Genomic DNA, 17195 nt, shown 5'->3' on the forward strand with positions numbered 1-17195 from the left:
GACCCGATTTACACTTGACTTTATTTATATGCGATAAATTAGTTCATATTCCACCAGAAAATGGCTAAAAAGAGCGGAAAATTATGTTTCTCTAAAGATTCTATTTTCCCCCTCAGCGAAGCCACGCCCCCTTCTATGACGAGATGCCGCCTGTAACCGATATATGTCTTGTGTTGAAGGGTCAGACACAAACCAAATCTTAATTTAAAAATTCAATAAAAGCTTAAATAACAACAATAACAAAGAAAATCCGTACCAAATCTGGAGTAGCCTGTACTCAATATTCAGGCCGACCTCACTTCAGTCCAGAACATGAGACTTATTCCTGTTATACACACCAATATTTTCTTATGAATTAATGATTTCTATTATGAGGCCCTAATTTCACATTGATGATCTAAAATCCAAGTGACCAAAGCAGCTTGTGGAACTAAATGTCTTTCCAGTCAAAACAAAAATCTACCAGCATTTGACTAGTGCTGATGTCAAGCCCTGTGTGCGTGACTTATATTTCCATACATTTCCATAGGAGAAATCTGTGGTTTACTTCGTGGCATTGCTCTGTTCCTGAACATACCGATACTCTTTTCGATACCAATACTTGAATACTTGTCATCTAGAACCACAAAAACTGAACAATAATGTTAACTTTTTTCATAAAAGACCTTTTAAATGTGAATTACTTAATCAACCATCCTTCAATGTCGTCCCTGGACCATCATTCATCGAAACTTGGAACTAAAGGTGTTTTTTTTCAATACCTGCTTTCGATAGTATTATTTTGATACCGATAGTATAGATGCCATGCTGATATCGTTTAATGGCACCCACCCCTATCCCTGAAGACTGTCTTTGCTCATCATAGACCTGTTATTTAATATGTTGCCCCAGACCAACATCTAGCCCAAATTCTATAAAAGCTATGAATGTGTAAAGAACGAAGACACAACCATCACTCATTTGTCACTTTTATTTCAATCATGGCCAAATCTTGACATTTAGACTTCACTTTCGAGGAAAATTGACAAACATTTGGGTGGAATGCCTTTGAGATCATGTTTCATTTTTATTTTTTGCATTTAATACTCCTCTCCCTCCTCTTCTCCCTCTCCCTCGATGGAGTCGACGCCCACCTCCTCGTAGTCCTTCTCCAGAGCGGCCATGTCCTCGCGGGCCTCGGAGAACTCCCCCTCCTCCATGCCCTCTCCCACGTACCAGTGCACGAAGGCCCTCTTGGCGTACATCAGGTCGAACTTGTGGTCCAGCCGGGCCCAGGCCTCTGCGATGGCGGTGGTGTTGCTCAGCATGCACACGGCCCTCTGCACCTTGGCCAGGTCTCCTCCGGGGACCACGGTGGGCGGCTGGTAGTTGATGCCCACCTTGAACCCGGTGGGACACCAGTCCACGAACTGGATGGTGCGCTTGGTCTTGATGGTGGCGATGGCGGCGTTGACGTCTTTGGGCACGACATCACCGCGGAAGAGCAGGCAGCAGGCCATGTATTTGCCGTGACGGGGGTCGCACTTCACCATCTGGTTGGCGGGTTCGAAGCAGGCGTTTGTGATCTCGGCCACGGACAGCTGCTCGTGGTAGGCCTTCTCTGCGGAGATGACTGGGGCGTAGGTGGCCAGAGGGAAGTGGATACGAGGGTAGGGCACCAAGTTGGTCTGGAACTCCGTCAGATCTACGTTGAGGGCTCCGTCGAAGCGCAGAGACGCCGTGATGGAGGACACGATCTGACTGATGAGCCTGTTCAGGTTGGTGTAAGTGGGACGCTCGATGTCGAGGTTCCTGCGGCAGATGTCGTAGATGGCCTCATTGTCCACCATGAAGGCGCAGTCGGAGTGCTCCAGGGTGGTGTGGGTGGTCAGGATGGAGTTGTAGGGCTCCACCACAGCAGTGGACACCTGGGGGGCGGGGTAGATGGAGAACTCCAGCTTAGACTTCTTGCCGTAGTCGACGGAGAGACGCTCCATCAGCAGAGAGGTGAAGCCAGAGCCGGTGCCTCCTCCAAAGCTGTGGAACACCAGGAAGCCCTGCAGCCCGGTGCACTGGTCGGCCTGTGGACGACACACAGTTTAGAGGAGAACATCACAATGAGCTGAGACACACAGTTAGACCGTTCTCCCACCAGTTTGCGGATCCTGTCCAGCACCAGGTCGATGATCTCTTTGCCGATGGTGTAGTGACCGCGAGCGTAGTTATTGGCAGCATCCTCCTTCCCAGTGATCAGCTGCTCTGGGTGGAACAGCTGCCTGTATGTGCCAGTGCGCACCTCATCTGTGGAGACAACCAGTTTAATTTTATTACAGGACTCTTCAACTGGGATTTTTATTGATGAAGTATTATACTCTCGACTTACCGATGACCGTGGGCTCCAGATCCACAAACACAGCCCTGGGCACGTGTTTCCCGGCCCCCGTCTCGCTGAAGAAGGTGTTGAAAGAGTCGTCTCCTCCTCCCAGAGTCTTGTCGCTGGGCATCTGTCCATCGGGCTGGATCCCGTGCTCCAGGCAGTACAGCTCCCAGCAGGCGTTACCGATCTGCACACCGGCCTGGCCCACGTGGATGGAGATACACTCACGCTGCGGGACAGAGAGCGCACATTCATTAACGTCCACTCAGAGGTCGCAGGTGAAATTTCAGTCTCAAGCCGACATGATCGATCATGACAGCCGCGCCCTCTATCGGTGGGGGGGCAGCGGCGCACGATGAGAGGCACCTCCCTTCAGTCTGCGGGGGATCCACAGCCAACCAACCCCCCTCACGCGCGCAGCCTCCAGACTCCTCCGCGCGGATGCCTTTTGTTATTCAATTCTTTGTTTTGTTTTTTCCTCTTTTCTGTCCTAACCATCTCCATCCTCCCTTCTGCGGTCGTTGCCAGCGCGCACCCGCGACTCACAGTCATTTACATACGCGTGCACGAGGCTAATCCAGAACATTCCGCGCAGTGGAAAGCTTCAATGACATGTTTAATGCCAACCGCGTGTGTTTGGTGTTTTCAACCAGATACAGATGCGTTTTTGCGCACTTCACGCAAGCACCGCAGGCCAGAAATCATCGGGAAAACGTAAATAAACACGCTGTTTTTCCTAAATCATTGAAAATGCTTATGACATGTTGTGTTTTTAAATCCGAGCCCGTGTCTAAGGATGAACAAAGGCCACAAATCGGGCTAATCATCGTTCCATCATATCAATAAAACATGATTACGCAGTGCAATCCGTGCCATCTTCCCATCCCCACCCAACTCAGCCCCTCCCCTATCCACGAACCGGCAAAAAGACGTGTTGTAAGGTGCAAAGATTCCCCTTCCGAGCCCTGGATGTGAACACAAATTACATAACAGCGGCACAGCTTCCAGAAACCGTGCGTAATTTCTGGGCGCGAGGGATTGGATTTGGACCGTGCGCCTTTGCAGCTCCAAAACCGCCGACGCATTGTTCTCATCCTCTCCGCGGTGACACTCACGCCTCATCCGCGTCCACCATCGACAATTACCGAGAGGAATGATGATAAAGAGACCCTTCACTGACAGAAAACACCCCACAGAGCAGTAAATACGCCTCGCTCTCCCCCCCAAATCAAAGGACGTCCTCGCCACAAACGTCACGCCGGTTCGGTTTTGACGCTTTCCGACCCAAAAACGGTGCCCGAATCCCCTTAATGCAACGCTTTGGAAACGAGAAAAGCACTCACCATTTTTTGGCGCTAGGGGTTTAAGGAGAGGAAGAAAAAACGAAGAAAAAAGCGGAGTAAAAACGGCGTGTGGTGCGTTGCGTGTTGTACCCGGCGGGGTCGATGCAACAACTGGTGAATGAGAGGGCGGCGCTTGCGCATTTATACCGCGCAGGCAGCGGGAGTGAAGCTACTGCTGCTGCTGCTGCTGCAGAAAAAAGAAGGAGAGGATGCCTGTGCTACTGCTGCCACCATTTGGCGACATCCTACTGCTCAACCTCAGTCAGGGCAAACAAAAGGGAAGACAAATTGCGCGCTTCATGGATGGATCTTTGGATTCTTCTGCCACTCGATCATCACGTGGAGCGATATTAAACGTGGCTATTTGAATTGTTCACAACCAGATGGTGCCCGGGATCATCTGCAGTCGAAGATGATTCCGTTTAGCAGGAGATTGTTCAGTTCACGCTTTAATATCGCATCTGAATCATGTGTCTTTTATGCTTCGTACATGGTTTTTCACCCAGTTCGGAGATAATTTAGGTCTACACGGCATTGTCCTGACTGGAGCTTGATCTAGGCCTGGTGCTACATGGGGGGAGGGCCCTTGAACTAACACAGTATGTGCTACATAACCGAGGACAATAGCCGCATGTCGTTTCTGCCAAATTCACAGCATTCACGACATGAATCCTGTTGTTTACAACTTGCTGGAACATTTGTTTAATTACTGAGCAATCTTCAAATGCGCGCTCCATTAATGGGGTTCCTAAACACAAATAAACCGACCAAATGATCACGTTGTAGTGTTAGGAAATGAAATGGTAGAACTTACCGTGGAGTTAAGAAGGTGTAGAGTGAGAATGTTAGTCCCAAAAAGGCAAAAAACATTGTAAATCCTTTCAATGGAAATCAGAATCTACTGTTTTTCCAAACTGCGTGCACTGAGACGAGGGGCTGGAGGGCGACTCACCTGACAACACCCAACACGCACTCCTTTGCATACATTTGTCTAAAATGTATAAAGAATAGAGGCCTGAGGTTCTGTGGGTCTTGGAGGGACTTACAATAAACTCTTTTCACTTACATTGGCAAATATGATGTCAGGGGCTTGAGTAACGTTACATCCAAGGCCCGTTGCTCATTATAGACAAGATTATCTGAGAACCTTGACTCAAGACAGCGCCAACAGGGGGGGAAATAAAAGCGTCAGATCCATTTACTGATAGAATTGCGTAATTGCATCCAAATAATCACAAGTACATCAATAGAACTTTCTATTATGGGCCTGATCTCTCATCTGGTCTGACGGGCCCCAACTCCCGGGGCTCCCGGTGGCCAGTCCAGCCCCTGGACCGACCTCACATTTTCCAGGTCATCTGGCCATTACCCTGGACATAGTTCCCCCGACTCCCACCAAACACACAAGAACAATAACATTCAGAAAGTATCATCTTATCTGATCTTATCTTATCTTATCTTGTCCCATCTCTCTCCTCCACATCCCATGCAATTCCTACAATTTCTTTCAAGCGCATACTCTCCTCCTGCTTCAAAACAGCCACAGTCTCCTTCTCCACCTCCGGCCCTCGATACACCCCAGTTCTCCACACTCTCAAAAGACAAAACAGGAAACTTGAACGGCTCCATAGGAAATCCGGTGTCACTGTCCATGCCCAAGTCTAAAAGCACGCTACAACCATATATACAACTCCGCCCTCAAAACGGCCCGGTCCAACTTTTACTCAAACTCATTGACTCAATTTGTAAAAGTGACAATATCACTTCAACATTCGCTCCGGACAATAACTTCCTGTCATCCTATCATACCAAAATCCATGCTATACACTGTTCACTTGCATCCACTTCCATTCTTCCATTCTCCTCCCTCTGAACATCACTCCACCCACACTCCATAGCCGTCCCTCTTTCTCTCCCCTGTCTCCCTCTGACACCACCAAACTCTCAACCATGAAATTCTCCAACTGCCAGCTTGATCCCAGCTCCCCTCCTCAAAAACTACACACCCACTTCCCTGGATCCGTCCCATCCCTGATCAAACTTGCTTCCATCACATCCCTCCTGAAAAAAACCCGGCCTCAACCTGGACAACTTCAGACCCATCTCCAAATCTCCCGCTACTTTCAAAAAAATTCTGGAACGTGGCTTCATCACCCGACTCCACCGACATCTCCACTCCTCTCATCTCGTCGAAACATTTCAATCCGGATTCCGTTCCCACCGCAGAACAGAAACAGCGCTCGACACAACGGTCCGTCCTCCACAGTCTACAATCAGTCGGCATCTCCGCCACAGCGCTCCTCTGGTTCACCCCCTGCCTCTCCGACCATCACCACCACTTCGTCTCTTTGTCCACAACTGCAGATCTCCCAATCACCCGTGGCGTCCCCCAAGGGTCGGTGCTCGGGCCCCTCCTCTTCACCATCTACGGTCAGATCGTCCTCCGCCATGGGCTCCACTTCCACTGCTACACTCACGATACCCAACTCTACATCTCCGCCAAATCCATCACCCCGGTTCTCCTCTCCACCATCGGTAACTGCATCAAAACCTGGATGGACAATAACTTTCTCAAACTCAACAGCAATAAAGCAGAACTCCTCATCACCGGCCCCAGAGCTCTACTCCTCTCTGTCCAGAACTTTCCCTTTTATCGGCGGTCATGGTGTCGCTCCCTCCGCCTCTGTGCGCAATCTCGGCATCATTATGGACTCCACCCTCTCATGTAAAACACTTATCAACCACATCACTGAAACATCTGTCTTCCACCTCCGTAATATTTCCCTCCTCCGCCCCTCCATTACCCAATCAACAGCTGAAATCCTCATCCACGCATTCATCACTTCCGGACTCGACTACTTCAAGATCCTCCTCTACGGACGTCCCAACACTCATCTCCATCACATCTCCAACAACTCCACTGGTTCCCCGTTCAATATCGCATTCAGTGGAAGCTCCTCCATTACCTGGCCCCGCCCGACCTGCTTTTTTGTTCCCTGTTTTACTGCTTCTTCGTCACTATTTTGTTCCCTGTTTTGTTGCTTCTTCATCAATATTGTGTCGCCTGTTTTGTTGCATTTTTGTTGCTTTTTTGTTCCCTGTTTTTCTGCTTCTTCATCACTATTTTGTCTCTATTTTGTTGCGTTTTTGTCGCTTTTTGTTGCATTTTTGTTGCTTCTTCATCACTTGACAGAAAAGCCGACTTCATCACTATTTTGTTGTGTTTTTGTCGCTTTTTTGTTGCATTTTTGTTGCTTTTTTGTTGTGTTTTTGTTGCTTTTTTGTTCCCTGTTTTGTTGCTTCTTCATCACTATTGTGTCGCCTGTTTTGTTGCGCTTTTGTTGCTTGTTTGTCAGGTTTTTGTTGCTTCTCCTTCACTATTTTGTCTCTATTTTGTTGCATTTTTGTTGCTTTCTTGTTCCCTGTTTTGTTGCTTCTTCATCAATATTGTGTCGGCTGTTTTGTTGCGCTTTTGTTGCTTGTTTGTCAGGTTTTTGTTGCTTCTCCTTCACTATTTTGTCTCTATTTGGTTGCGTTTTTGTCGCTTTTTTGTTGCGTTTTTGTCGCTTTTTTGTTGCTTCTTTATCACTTGACAAAACAGCCGACTTCATCACTATTTTGTTGCGTTTTTGTCGCTTTTTGTTGCAGTTTTGTTGCGTTTTTGTTGCTTTTTTGTTCCCTGTTTTTATTGCTTCTTCATCACAATTTTGTTCCCTGTTTTGTTGCTTCTTCATCACTATTGTGTCGCCTGTTTTGTTGCGCTTCTGTTGCTTATTTGTCAGGTTTTTGTTGCTTCTCCTTCACTATTTTGTCTCTATTTTGTTGCGTTTTTGTCGCTTTTTTGTTGCTTCTTTATCACTTGACAAAACAGCCGACTTCATCACTATTTTGTTGCGTTTTTGTTGCTTTTTCGTTGTGTTTTTGTTCTCTGTTTTACTGCTTCTTCATCACTATATTGTTCCCTGTTTTGTTGCTTCTTTTGTTGCTTCTTCATCACTTGACAAAACAGTCAACTTCATCACTATTTTGTTGCGTTTTTGTCGCTTTTTGTTGCTTTTTTGTTGTGTTTTTGTTGCTTTTTTGTTGCTTTTTTGTTGCTTTTTTGTTGCTTTTTTGTTGTGTTTTTGTTGCTTTTTTGTTGCTTTTTTGTTGCTTTTTTGTTCCCTGTTTAACTGCTTCTTCATCACTATTTTGTTCTCTGTTTTGTTGCGCTTTTGTTGCTTATTTGTCAGGTTTTTGTTGCTTCTCCTTCACTATTTTGTCTCTATTTTGTTGCGTTTTTGTCGCTTTTTTGTTGCTTCTTCATCACTTGACAAAACAGCCGACTTCATCACCATTTTGTTGCATTTTTGTCGCTGTTCTGTTGCATTTTTGTTGTGTTTTTGTTGCTTTTTTGTTCCCCGTTTTACTGCTTCTTCATCACTATTGTGTCACCCGTTTTCTTTGCGCTTGTGTTGCTTATTTGTCAGGTTTCTGTTGCCTGATTTTTGCTTTTTCGTCACTATTTTCCTGCCCGTTTTGTTGCCTTTTTGTCACTTTTTTGGTCGTGTTTTTGTCGCTCTTCTTATTCTTTTTTTTAGATTTGAACAAAGCCGATCTGGAGAACATGTGCTCGTTTAAGGCGGGGCTTAGGAGGCTAAACCAATACGAGATGAGCTTGTTAAAGAAAGCACAAAGGAGGACACATAAGGCAGGAGCTTTAAGGTTTTATTTTTCTTAAATGCTTCTAAAACAGAACATCCTAAGCTAATATTCATAAGTTAAACCCATATATACACATCGCATGCTCCCGGGGTCTTCTGCCAAATCAGTTCCTGCCATTGTTCTCAGGCCTTTCACCTGCTGCATTATAGATGATGGTTAAAATGGCTTCCTCCATCCGTGCTGCTGCTGCTGCTGATGATGGCGGGGCGATGGGGGGAAACGCCCAAACACGCAGTCTCCTTCTCTCCTCTCTCCTCCTCCTCCTCCCTCCCTCCCCTTTGTGTCCTAGTTTCTCTGCAGTGATGTCATGCAGTGGGACGATCACGTGGTCCAGTCTCTGAGGGACCATTTCTGCCTCCACAGGAAGAGGCGAGAGAGAGAGAGAGAGAGGGGGGTGAATCAGCCTTGGTTTTTTCCAATCACGCGTCACGTTAAAAGGAGGATTCAGTCTGATGACACACATTTGGAAATATGGAGGTTTTAGAGTGTAGAATGTGGGAAATCCATCTGATCATTTATGTTAGAGACAAGTCAGGAGAACACAAGCAATACTGAAAACAAGTAATGAAAAAAATAACAGAATAACCCCAGCTGAAACAATATCGTCTATAATGCTGTGTATGAGGCTTCTAAATGTGTCAGTGTTGAACTGTGACGGCAGGAGGCTTGTTTGAAAGACAAAAATCAGCAGATTCCAAAGCCAAAAAGGGCACGGCTCTTATGGTTCCAAAACTATACACAAATGTCCATCCATCCATTTTCTTCCAGTTTATCCGCGGAGGCAGCAGTCTCAGCAGAGGTCCCCAGACTTCCCGATCCACACACACCTCCTCCAGCTGTTCTGACCCCGAGGTGACATCAGGCCAGCTCGGAGACATAGTCCCACCAGCGTGCCCTGGGCCTTCCATGATGCCTGGAACAGCTCCCGCGGGAGGCAACCAGGAGTCTCTGAAACAGATGCCCGAGCCACCTCAGCTGCTCCTTTCGACGTGAAGGAGCAGCGACTCTACTCCAAGCTCCTCCCGGGTAACTGAGCTCCTCACCCGATCTCGAAGGGTGCGCCCAGCCACCCTGCGAAGGAAACTCATTTCGGCCGTTTGTATTCGCGATCTCGTCCTTTCGGTCATTACCCAAATCTCATGACCATAGGTGAGGGCGGGAACGTAGATCGATCGGTAAATCGAGAGCTTTGCCCCAGAAAAAGCTACATTAATATTTTATGTTGCACAAAAGTCTGTAACATAAAATATAGAAACTTCAATCAAGGCAAGGCATGTTTATTTATACCACGCATTTTGTACACAAGGCAACGTGTACAAAATGCGTGGAGCAAGTAGGGGGAGGAAAATGATACATTTTAACAATTTTAAACTCTTTATGGTCCCAATCAGGTTAAAGGGACCATACAGAGTTTAAAACTGTTAAAATGTATTATTTTCCTCCCCGTACTTGCTCTGGTAATGTCCTAAAGTGTAGAATGAGCCACAACTGCCTCTAAAATCCTGCACTGTCAAAAGGGTGTTAATTCGTCATGCATGAGCTTAATGTAGAGCTGCAGTTACGCATAAGACCTGAGGTGGCAGTAGTGAGCACAAAATGACTAACTTGCATCTAGTCCCTTTAAACATTTAATTTACAAACTCCGAGCTCTGCCGATGCTGTGACTTACACACCAGAAGTAAAACTTTCAAATCAATCCGACGCTCGACTGGAAGCCAATGTAATGTTTTCAGGACCGCAACCTGACTCATAATCCTGTCAAACTGGTTTATATGTCTACAGGTCAACATGACAGACTTGTACTTCAGAAATATACTTCAGAAGGCGTCCGACATACTGCACATAGCTGGGTTTCAGATGACAACTCAACAGCAGAGCACTAGAATTTTAATTGGGGCTGAGTCTATTGTTAACAGTGGTATGAAAACACTACAGGATAATGGGCCGTGTCAGAGGGGATGGTACTGGTACTTTAACAATACTTGGTTTACCGATACCTAGGGCTGCTCGATTATTGAAAAAATAATAATCACGATTATTTTTGTCATAATTGAAATCACGATTATTCAAACGATTATTTGTTGCCTTTAAAAAAATCCATCAAAAAAAGTGACAAAAATCCAGCAAAAAAAGACAAAAATCCATCAAAAAAGTGACAAAAATCCATCAAAAAAAGACAAAAATCCAGCAAACAAGTGACAAAAATCCATCAAAAAAATGACAAAAATCCAGCAAAAAATGACAAAAATCCAGCAAAAAAGTGACCAAAATCCATTTAAAAAAAGACAAAAATCCATCAAAAAAGTGACAAAAATCCATCAAAAAAAAAGACAAAAATCCAGCAGATAAAAGACAAAAATCCAGCAAAAATAGTGACAAAAATCCATCAAAAAAGTGACCAAAATTAAAAAAATTGAAAAAAAAAAAAATTGAAAAAAAAAAATTATAATCGTTTTTTTGCGATTATGCTAATTTTGTAATCGTTTACTGTTGTAATCGAAATCGTAATCGAATTTCAATTGATTGCACAGCCCTACCGATACCTATAGTAAAAAAATATTTGTCGTCGAGAACCGCTGGTCAAAAGGAAACACTTTTCATGTATTGGCTTATTTTTATTTCCAACAAGGTTGTCATTGAGTGTGTTTACAAGGGCTCGAGTTTCCCGGTTATTATCGGGAGTTTTAAATGTTCCAGTTTTGTCTTTGATCATCAGCAGTTTCCTGATTATAAAACCCCCAAAATAGCAGATTCCCAGTTTTGAGAAAGGTGGATTTTCTGGCTGGGACCCAGGCAAGGTAAAGGTAATGACTTAGTTTCGCATTAATTCAAATTACGATGTTTCTTTCCATCTTAAATATTCACTACTTTTAGTTCTAGCTCTAGTAAAACTCTATCTGCTCTTCACTCCAGAAACAAAGAGTTCTTCAGATGCCGCTGCCATGTTTGTTTACTAAGAAATGACGCCATCATGAAGCTCATTGAGAAAATGTCGATTTTCAAGAACCTTTTTTGTTTAAAACATAATTCCATGAGTTCATTCATAAATTAAATCCTTCGGTGAGAATCTAGAATGTAAATAGTCTTGAAATAAAACAAACATGAGTACTGTATCCTAGAACCGCCATCTTAACGTGGTGGAGGGGTTTGAGCGCCCGAATGATCCTGATTGTCGGGGTCTCCCAGGGCAAACAGGTCCTCAGTGACGGGTCAGACAAAGAGCGGCTCAGAAGCCCCTTATGAGAGACCAACAGGCCCGTCTAATCGTGAGGCCGTCCTTCTGTGGACCCACCACCTGCAGGAGGAGCCATAGGGGCTGGTGCAGTGTGATTTGAGCAGCTCCAACAGCTGCACCCACGACCCGGAAACGGAAAAGTGGAAGAAAATGGATGGATGGATGTATTCCATTAAAGACTATTTCTTTCACAATGGGCTATATGCACAGTGACCCCACGTGATTTCCGCCTGGACAGTCAGCCAGAGGCTGTCCTTCCTGTCTGTCATCTCTTCCCATTAAAAATTAGCAGGTCCCACAGAAATGAAGCAATAGCTTAAGATTTGGTAAAGGACAGCGAGTAAAAGTTCGGATGTGACTGGAGCAGTTTAAAAAATATTACGTGAGACGCAACGACTTCACTGGAGGAAACCTCCGTGTTCATAACGGTGGATGTTTTTGTCTTGAAGCTAACGCGGCTAACAAAATAAAAAATAAAACTAGCGCAAAGTTTTGAACGAGCCTGCGCAAAAAAGAATCGTCCTGTTAGTAGTTTAAATAATATTTACTTGTTTACATGTTATATTATCATTTTTCAACACTAGCCTTTAGCTCTAAGATAAAAGCTCCTACCTTACGACAGCTGGCGTTTCCTTTGGGTGCTGGATTCACAGCGAACATGATGTTTGTAATACGTTGCTGTGACTGTCCATCAGTAACTCGTTGTCCTTAACCAGATCCTGAGCTATCGCTATTTTTTTGTGGGAACCTGCTAATTGTGAACGTAAACGACCAGCGACAGGAAGTGCTGCGTCTGGCTGACTGTCCAGGAAGACGTCACGTGGGGAAACTGTGCATATAGCCTATTGATTTGAGCTGAAACAACCAAGTCACTTCCCTAAATTCTGTCTCTGAACCCACAGGCATCAGAACTGGGTCACTAAATATATTCGGTACCTGCTTTAGAGTTTTTCGATACCGGTAGCACCTTAACTTTTGTTTCTGATACCACACTGGTACCCAGGCCTATCCTCGTCAGCATGTCACGGATGTTCCTTTTGGATACTTGTTTAAAAGAGCATCGCATGATCCGATATCAAGCTCACTCCGCTGTCTGAAAGCTTTCTGGCGGTACATTTTGAAGCAGGAAGCGAGTCATGGCTTTCCGCCCGGAGATCTTTAATTGAAAAAAAAAGCTCAGAGTCATCCCGCAGAGCAGCTGACGCGGGAGGGTCCGGGCAGCTGGGCACTGGAGCAGCGATGGAGGATGGGGAATCTTAGAAGGGCGTGGCGCGGCTGATGTCCGCACTGGGCCTCTCACTGCCGCATCTCCGAGAGAATTTGACACCTGCGCTGTGATGAAGCACATCCACCATCTGTTCGTGCTATTCTAGTCCACTGTAGCTGAGGGCTTTGTGTGATGTTCTCTGCTGCTGTTGGAAACCGACGGGCCCATTTCAGAATGTGCTGACGTCCCTGTTCATCTATTGATTACAGTGCCTCTCGAAAGTATTCATACACCTTGAACTTTTGCACTGGTAGTATTTCTCACCAGTGTTCTCCTTGTTCAGTTTGTTAGTTTACGTGAACAGCCGTGTCTTGGTAAGTCTGCAGTGGTGCTTTACTCTTTCCATTTCTGAATGATGGATTGAACAGTTGCTCCGGGAGATGTTTAAATCTTGGGAAATCTTTGTATAACTTAACGCTGCTTTAAACTTCTCCACAGCTTTATCCCTGACCTCTCTGGTGCTCCTTGGCCTTCATGATGTTGTTTAGTGACCAATACAGACCACAGCTCTGAGGGCCTAAAAGAACAGCTGAAATTATACTGAGAGTAGATTACACACAGGTGGCCTCTATTTAATGGTTAGGCCAAGGTGTGAACATTCTGGAGTCATTAGGAATGTTTTAAAGGCAATTTAATGCACTCAGAAAATGCTGTGAATGAATACTTATGCAAGCCCCACTTTTCACTTTTCTATTTTTTGAAAAATAACGGAATCATGTATCATTTAGCTTTCACTTCACAGTTGTCGGTTACTTGTGTGGGAACGTTCAGTAAAAAAATCTAAATAAAATCTTTATGTTTAGGGTTGTAAACATGACAAAATGTGCAAAAGTTCAAGGTGTATGAATACTTACGAGAGGCACTGTACATGGCTCTGTCCCGTCAGTAATGTTGAAGGAGAATCCACAAATGTTTTATTGGAAAAAGTGCTATTTAATTTGATAATCGTTGTCCTTTGATTCTCCAGCACGGCGAGGAAAAACTCAAAACCCAGGGGGAGAAGAGACAAATCTTGGGGAGAACCACAGACGGAGAGATCCACTCCCATGGACAGACAGGCCAGAGAGACCCAGGGCTTGTTGGAGCTTCAGTTCCTCTCGTCCGATCCCTGTAAAAAACACACATTTGCCTTTTTATCTCACCGTCTGACATGAAACCAGAATAACCGTTTATTTTTTAGGTTTAGTTTTCATCCACTAGAGTTACTAGCTTTAAAATGCCCACATGATGATGTCATGGCCTTGGAAGAACAAGTCTAGTTCAGCCTTGGGTGCAATTTCAAGACGCGTGAAGGTCCAGGTTCGTTGGTTCAAACACTGATGGAAATGTTCAGTCATCAGATTAGAAAGAAGGCGGGTTCTGTGTCCCGGAGTAGAACGTGCAGTGTCTGAAGTGTGAAGATCAACCCGAGAACCAATGCAAAAGACCTGGTGAAGATGCTGAACGAGTGAAACAAGTCCTGTACTGACATGTGCTGAGAGGGTCCTCTGCCAGGAAGGAGCCCTTACTCCAACAGAAACATCAAAAAGCCAAAAAAGGATAAAGACTTTAAAGGGACTATACAGAGTTTAAAAATGTTAAAAAATTAAGTATTTTCCTCCCCCTTTATGTTCCAACAATGTCCTAATGTGTATAATGAGCCCAGACCTGTTCACCACAACTGCCTCTAAAATCGTCACTCAGAAAGGTGTTAATTCGGGTCTGAAGTGCCGTCATGCATGAGCTTAATATGGAAACCGCAGTTACAGGTAAGACCTGAGGTGGCAGTAGTGAGTATAAAACTTGCCTCTAGTCTCTTTAATTTATGGAGACATATTAACGGAAAAAAAAAAATTTCTTGGCCATAATGACCATTGTCACGTTTGAGAACACCATCCAAACTGTGAAATACGGGGGGGGGGGGGCATCATCATGCTGTGGGGTGGTTTTGCTGTGGGAGGGACTGGTGCACTTCACAAAATAGATGACATCATGCAGAAAGAACTCAATGTGGAAATATTGGAGCAACATCTCAAGACATTTACATTATGGATTGGATTTACATAACTGAACTTACGCACTGTAAACAATCCCCAAAAGGCAGCAATGCTGACCACAAAACCATCATTCTGATTCTAAGTTTCCAGATCAAATGAAAATTCCAAACATTATTCAAATTTATAAGAGTGGTAACAGTCATTTTTATTCAAGTTATTGACCAATCTCATTATTTTCCCAATTTTCAAAAATACTGGAAAGACCTTTTCTTAAAAGCCTAGATAGTTTCATAGAAAAATGCTATTGCTAATGTTATTAAGTGACGATCAATATGGATTCAGGAGTGGTCGATCCACTTCAATTATTAAATGAGTTGATTAAGCATCTGCATTAGACAAAAAGTATTTTACTCTGAGTGTTTTGTCGACCTAAAGAAAGCCTTCGATTCCACAGATCATGAATTGTTAATGAAGAAACTAGAGCAGTTTGGTTTTAGAGGATGCGCTCACTCACGGTTAGAAATCAGAAGTACGTAGAGTAACTTTAGGGGTGCCGCAGGGGTCTCTGATTAGTCGTTTATTTTATATATTAATAACATCTGTAATGTGTAATTGTATCTGTGGATAAACTTCACAAACTAATTGCTGATGTGGCCAGAAAACGATCCAAAATCAAGCACTGATTTGACCAAATTAAACCAACATCTTTGACAAATATGTGGATGCTTAACAAAAATTGGTTAAGATAAGCTTGTGTATAGTTGTTGTGCATAAATTGAAACAAAGCAACAAACAAACAAATGTGTAAACTACTATAAGTCAACTAGAAAATATATACAGATATATACACATTTTTTCCCTCCATTTTGATGGGTAGATGTTCTTCTGTAACGAGGAGAGGCATAATAAGCCACGGCTTCAGCTTACATCGCTTACCCTCCTTGTTTGCAATGAACTTGCTGCACATACGTATATTTTGTTCTATGTTTTGTAACTGAATAAACCTTAATTCATTCAAGTTTTACACTCCTTTACGACCAGACGTGTGCGCACTTCCTGTCCAAAGTGTCCGCTCTCAGGGGAAACACCGCAGAGGTTCTTACAGCAGGTCCACATGACATTTACAATGAAAAGGTTGTTTGCACAGATCTGCATTCTTTAAGGACCATCCTCCTCCAGGACGACGACTGGTTTTGTTGTTAGCAACTAAACCCCAGGTCCTTTAGGAAATGCAGACTTAACAGTTTAACCTTGTGTAAAGTGTTTTATGCAGTGACCATATAATGAACACTGACTCCTGTTCCTGTGACAGAGACGTTCTAGATTAGGATTTTTTGTAAGCGGGTCTCAAAATGTTCATGCCACATATCACATGAGAGCGTTTTATAAAGAGCCACATCTGAACTGTATTTGTATGATCCAAAGCTTAAAGGGACTACACGGAGTTTAAAAATGTTAAAATTCTGTATTTTCCTCCCCCTACATGTTCCTCCGTGTCCTCATGTGTAGAATCAGCTCAGGCCTGTTCACCACAACTGCCTCTAAAATCCTGCACTGTCACTCAAAAGGTTGTTACTTCGGGTCTGAAGTGCCGTCATGCACGAGCTTAATATAGAAGGTGCAGTTACACGTATGACCTGAGATGGCAGTAGTGAGAACTTCCATACAGCCCCTTTAACTGGGTCTAAATTATTCTTGTATCTGTATCGGTCTATCGTGGTGAAGAGGGAGCTGGGTCGGGGCAAAGCTCTCGATTGACCGATCGATCTACGTTCCCGCCCTCACCTATGGTCATGAGATTTGGGTCATGACCGAAAGGACAAGATCGGGAATACAGGCGGCCGAAATGAGTTTCCTTCGCAGGGTGGCTGGGCGCACCCTTCCCACTAGGACATGGATCCTCCTCCATGTCCTAGTGGGACAAGGCCTCATGAAAGACCCAGGACACGGTGGTGGGACTATGTCTCCGAGCTGGCCTGGTGTCGCCTCGGGGTCAGAACAGCTGGAGGAGGTGTGTGTGGATCGGGAAGTCTGGGCATCTCTGCTGAGACTGCTGCCCCCGCGACCCGGCCCCGGATAAAGGGGAAGAAAATGGATGGATGGATAAATTATTCTTAGAGTATCTGAACAAGGACCAAGCTGAAGGACAAAAACACTTCCTCTCCAACTAAAGAGGGATGGGCAAATTTTACCGTCTGAAAATGAAGGATTTAGGATCAGGCAGGATTTCCCTGCCTGATCCTAAATCCCAATATTTAGATTTTGGCAATTCTTATGCATAAAATAGGGCGACGGTGGTGCAGTTGGTAGATCG

General features: G+C 44.6%; 1 protein-coding gene across 1 annotated transcript; it reads right to left on the reverse strand.

Annotated features, from left to right (window-relative positions):
* Positions 1–954: 954 nt before the first annotated feature.
* LOC306981743 (tubulin alpha-1B chain) lies at positions 955–2608 on the reverse strand. Its single transcript, XM_079581376.1, has 3 exons — positions 2363–2608; positions 2132–2280; positions 955–2060 (listed from the first exon to the last, which is right to left on the reverse strand). Exons 1-3 carry the CDS (start codon positions 2481–2483, stop codon positions 1080–1082), a joined length of 1251 nt encoding a protein of 416 aa, XP_079437502.1. The 5' UTR covers positions 2484–2608; the 3' UTR covers positions 955–1079.
* Positions 2609–17195: the final 14587 nt, after the last annotated feature.

The sequence above is a fragment of the Gobius niger genome, assembly GCF_951799975.1.
Source record: "Gobius niger genome assembly, chromosome: 22".
Classification (NCBI taxonomy): Eukaryota; Metazoa; Chordata; class Actinopteri; order Gobiiformes; family Gobiidae; genus Gobius; species Gobius niger.

What these genes read in the sequence shown, in the direction of transcription:
- LOC306981743 (XM_079581376.1), bottom strand. Translation starts at nt 2,483, where the DNA reads ATGCCCAGCGACAAGACTCTGGGAGGAGGAGACGACTCTTTCAACACC. An exon ending in TCTGGAGCCCACGGTCATCG is followed by an intron (nt 2,281 to 2,362) that starts GTAAGTCGAGAG and finishes TTGTCTCCACAG; the next exon opens with ATGAGGTGCGCACTGGCACA. An exon ending in TGGACAGGATCCGCAAACTG is followed by an intron (nt 2,061 to 2,131) that starts GTGGGAGAACGG and finishes TGTCGTCCACAG; the next exon opens with GCCGACCAGTGCACCGGGCT.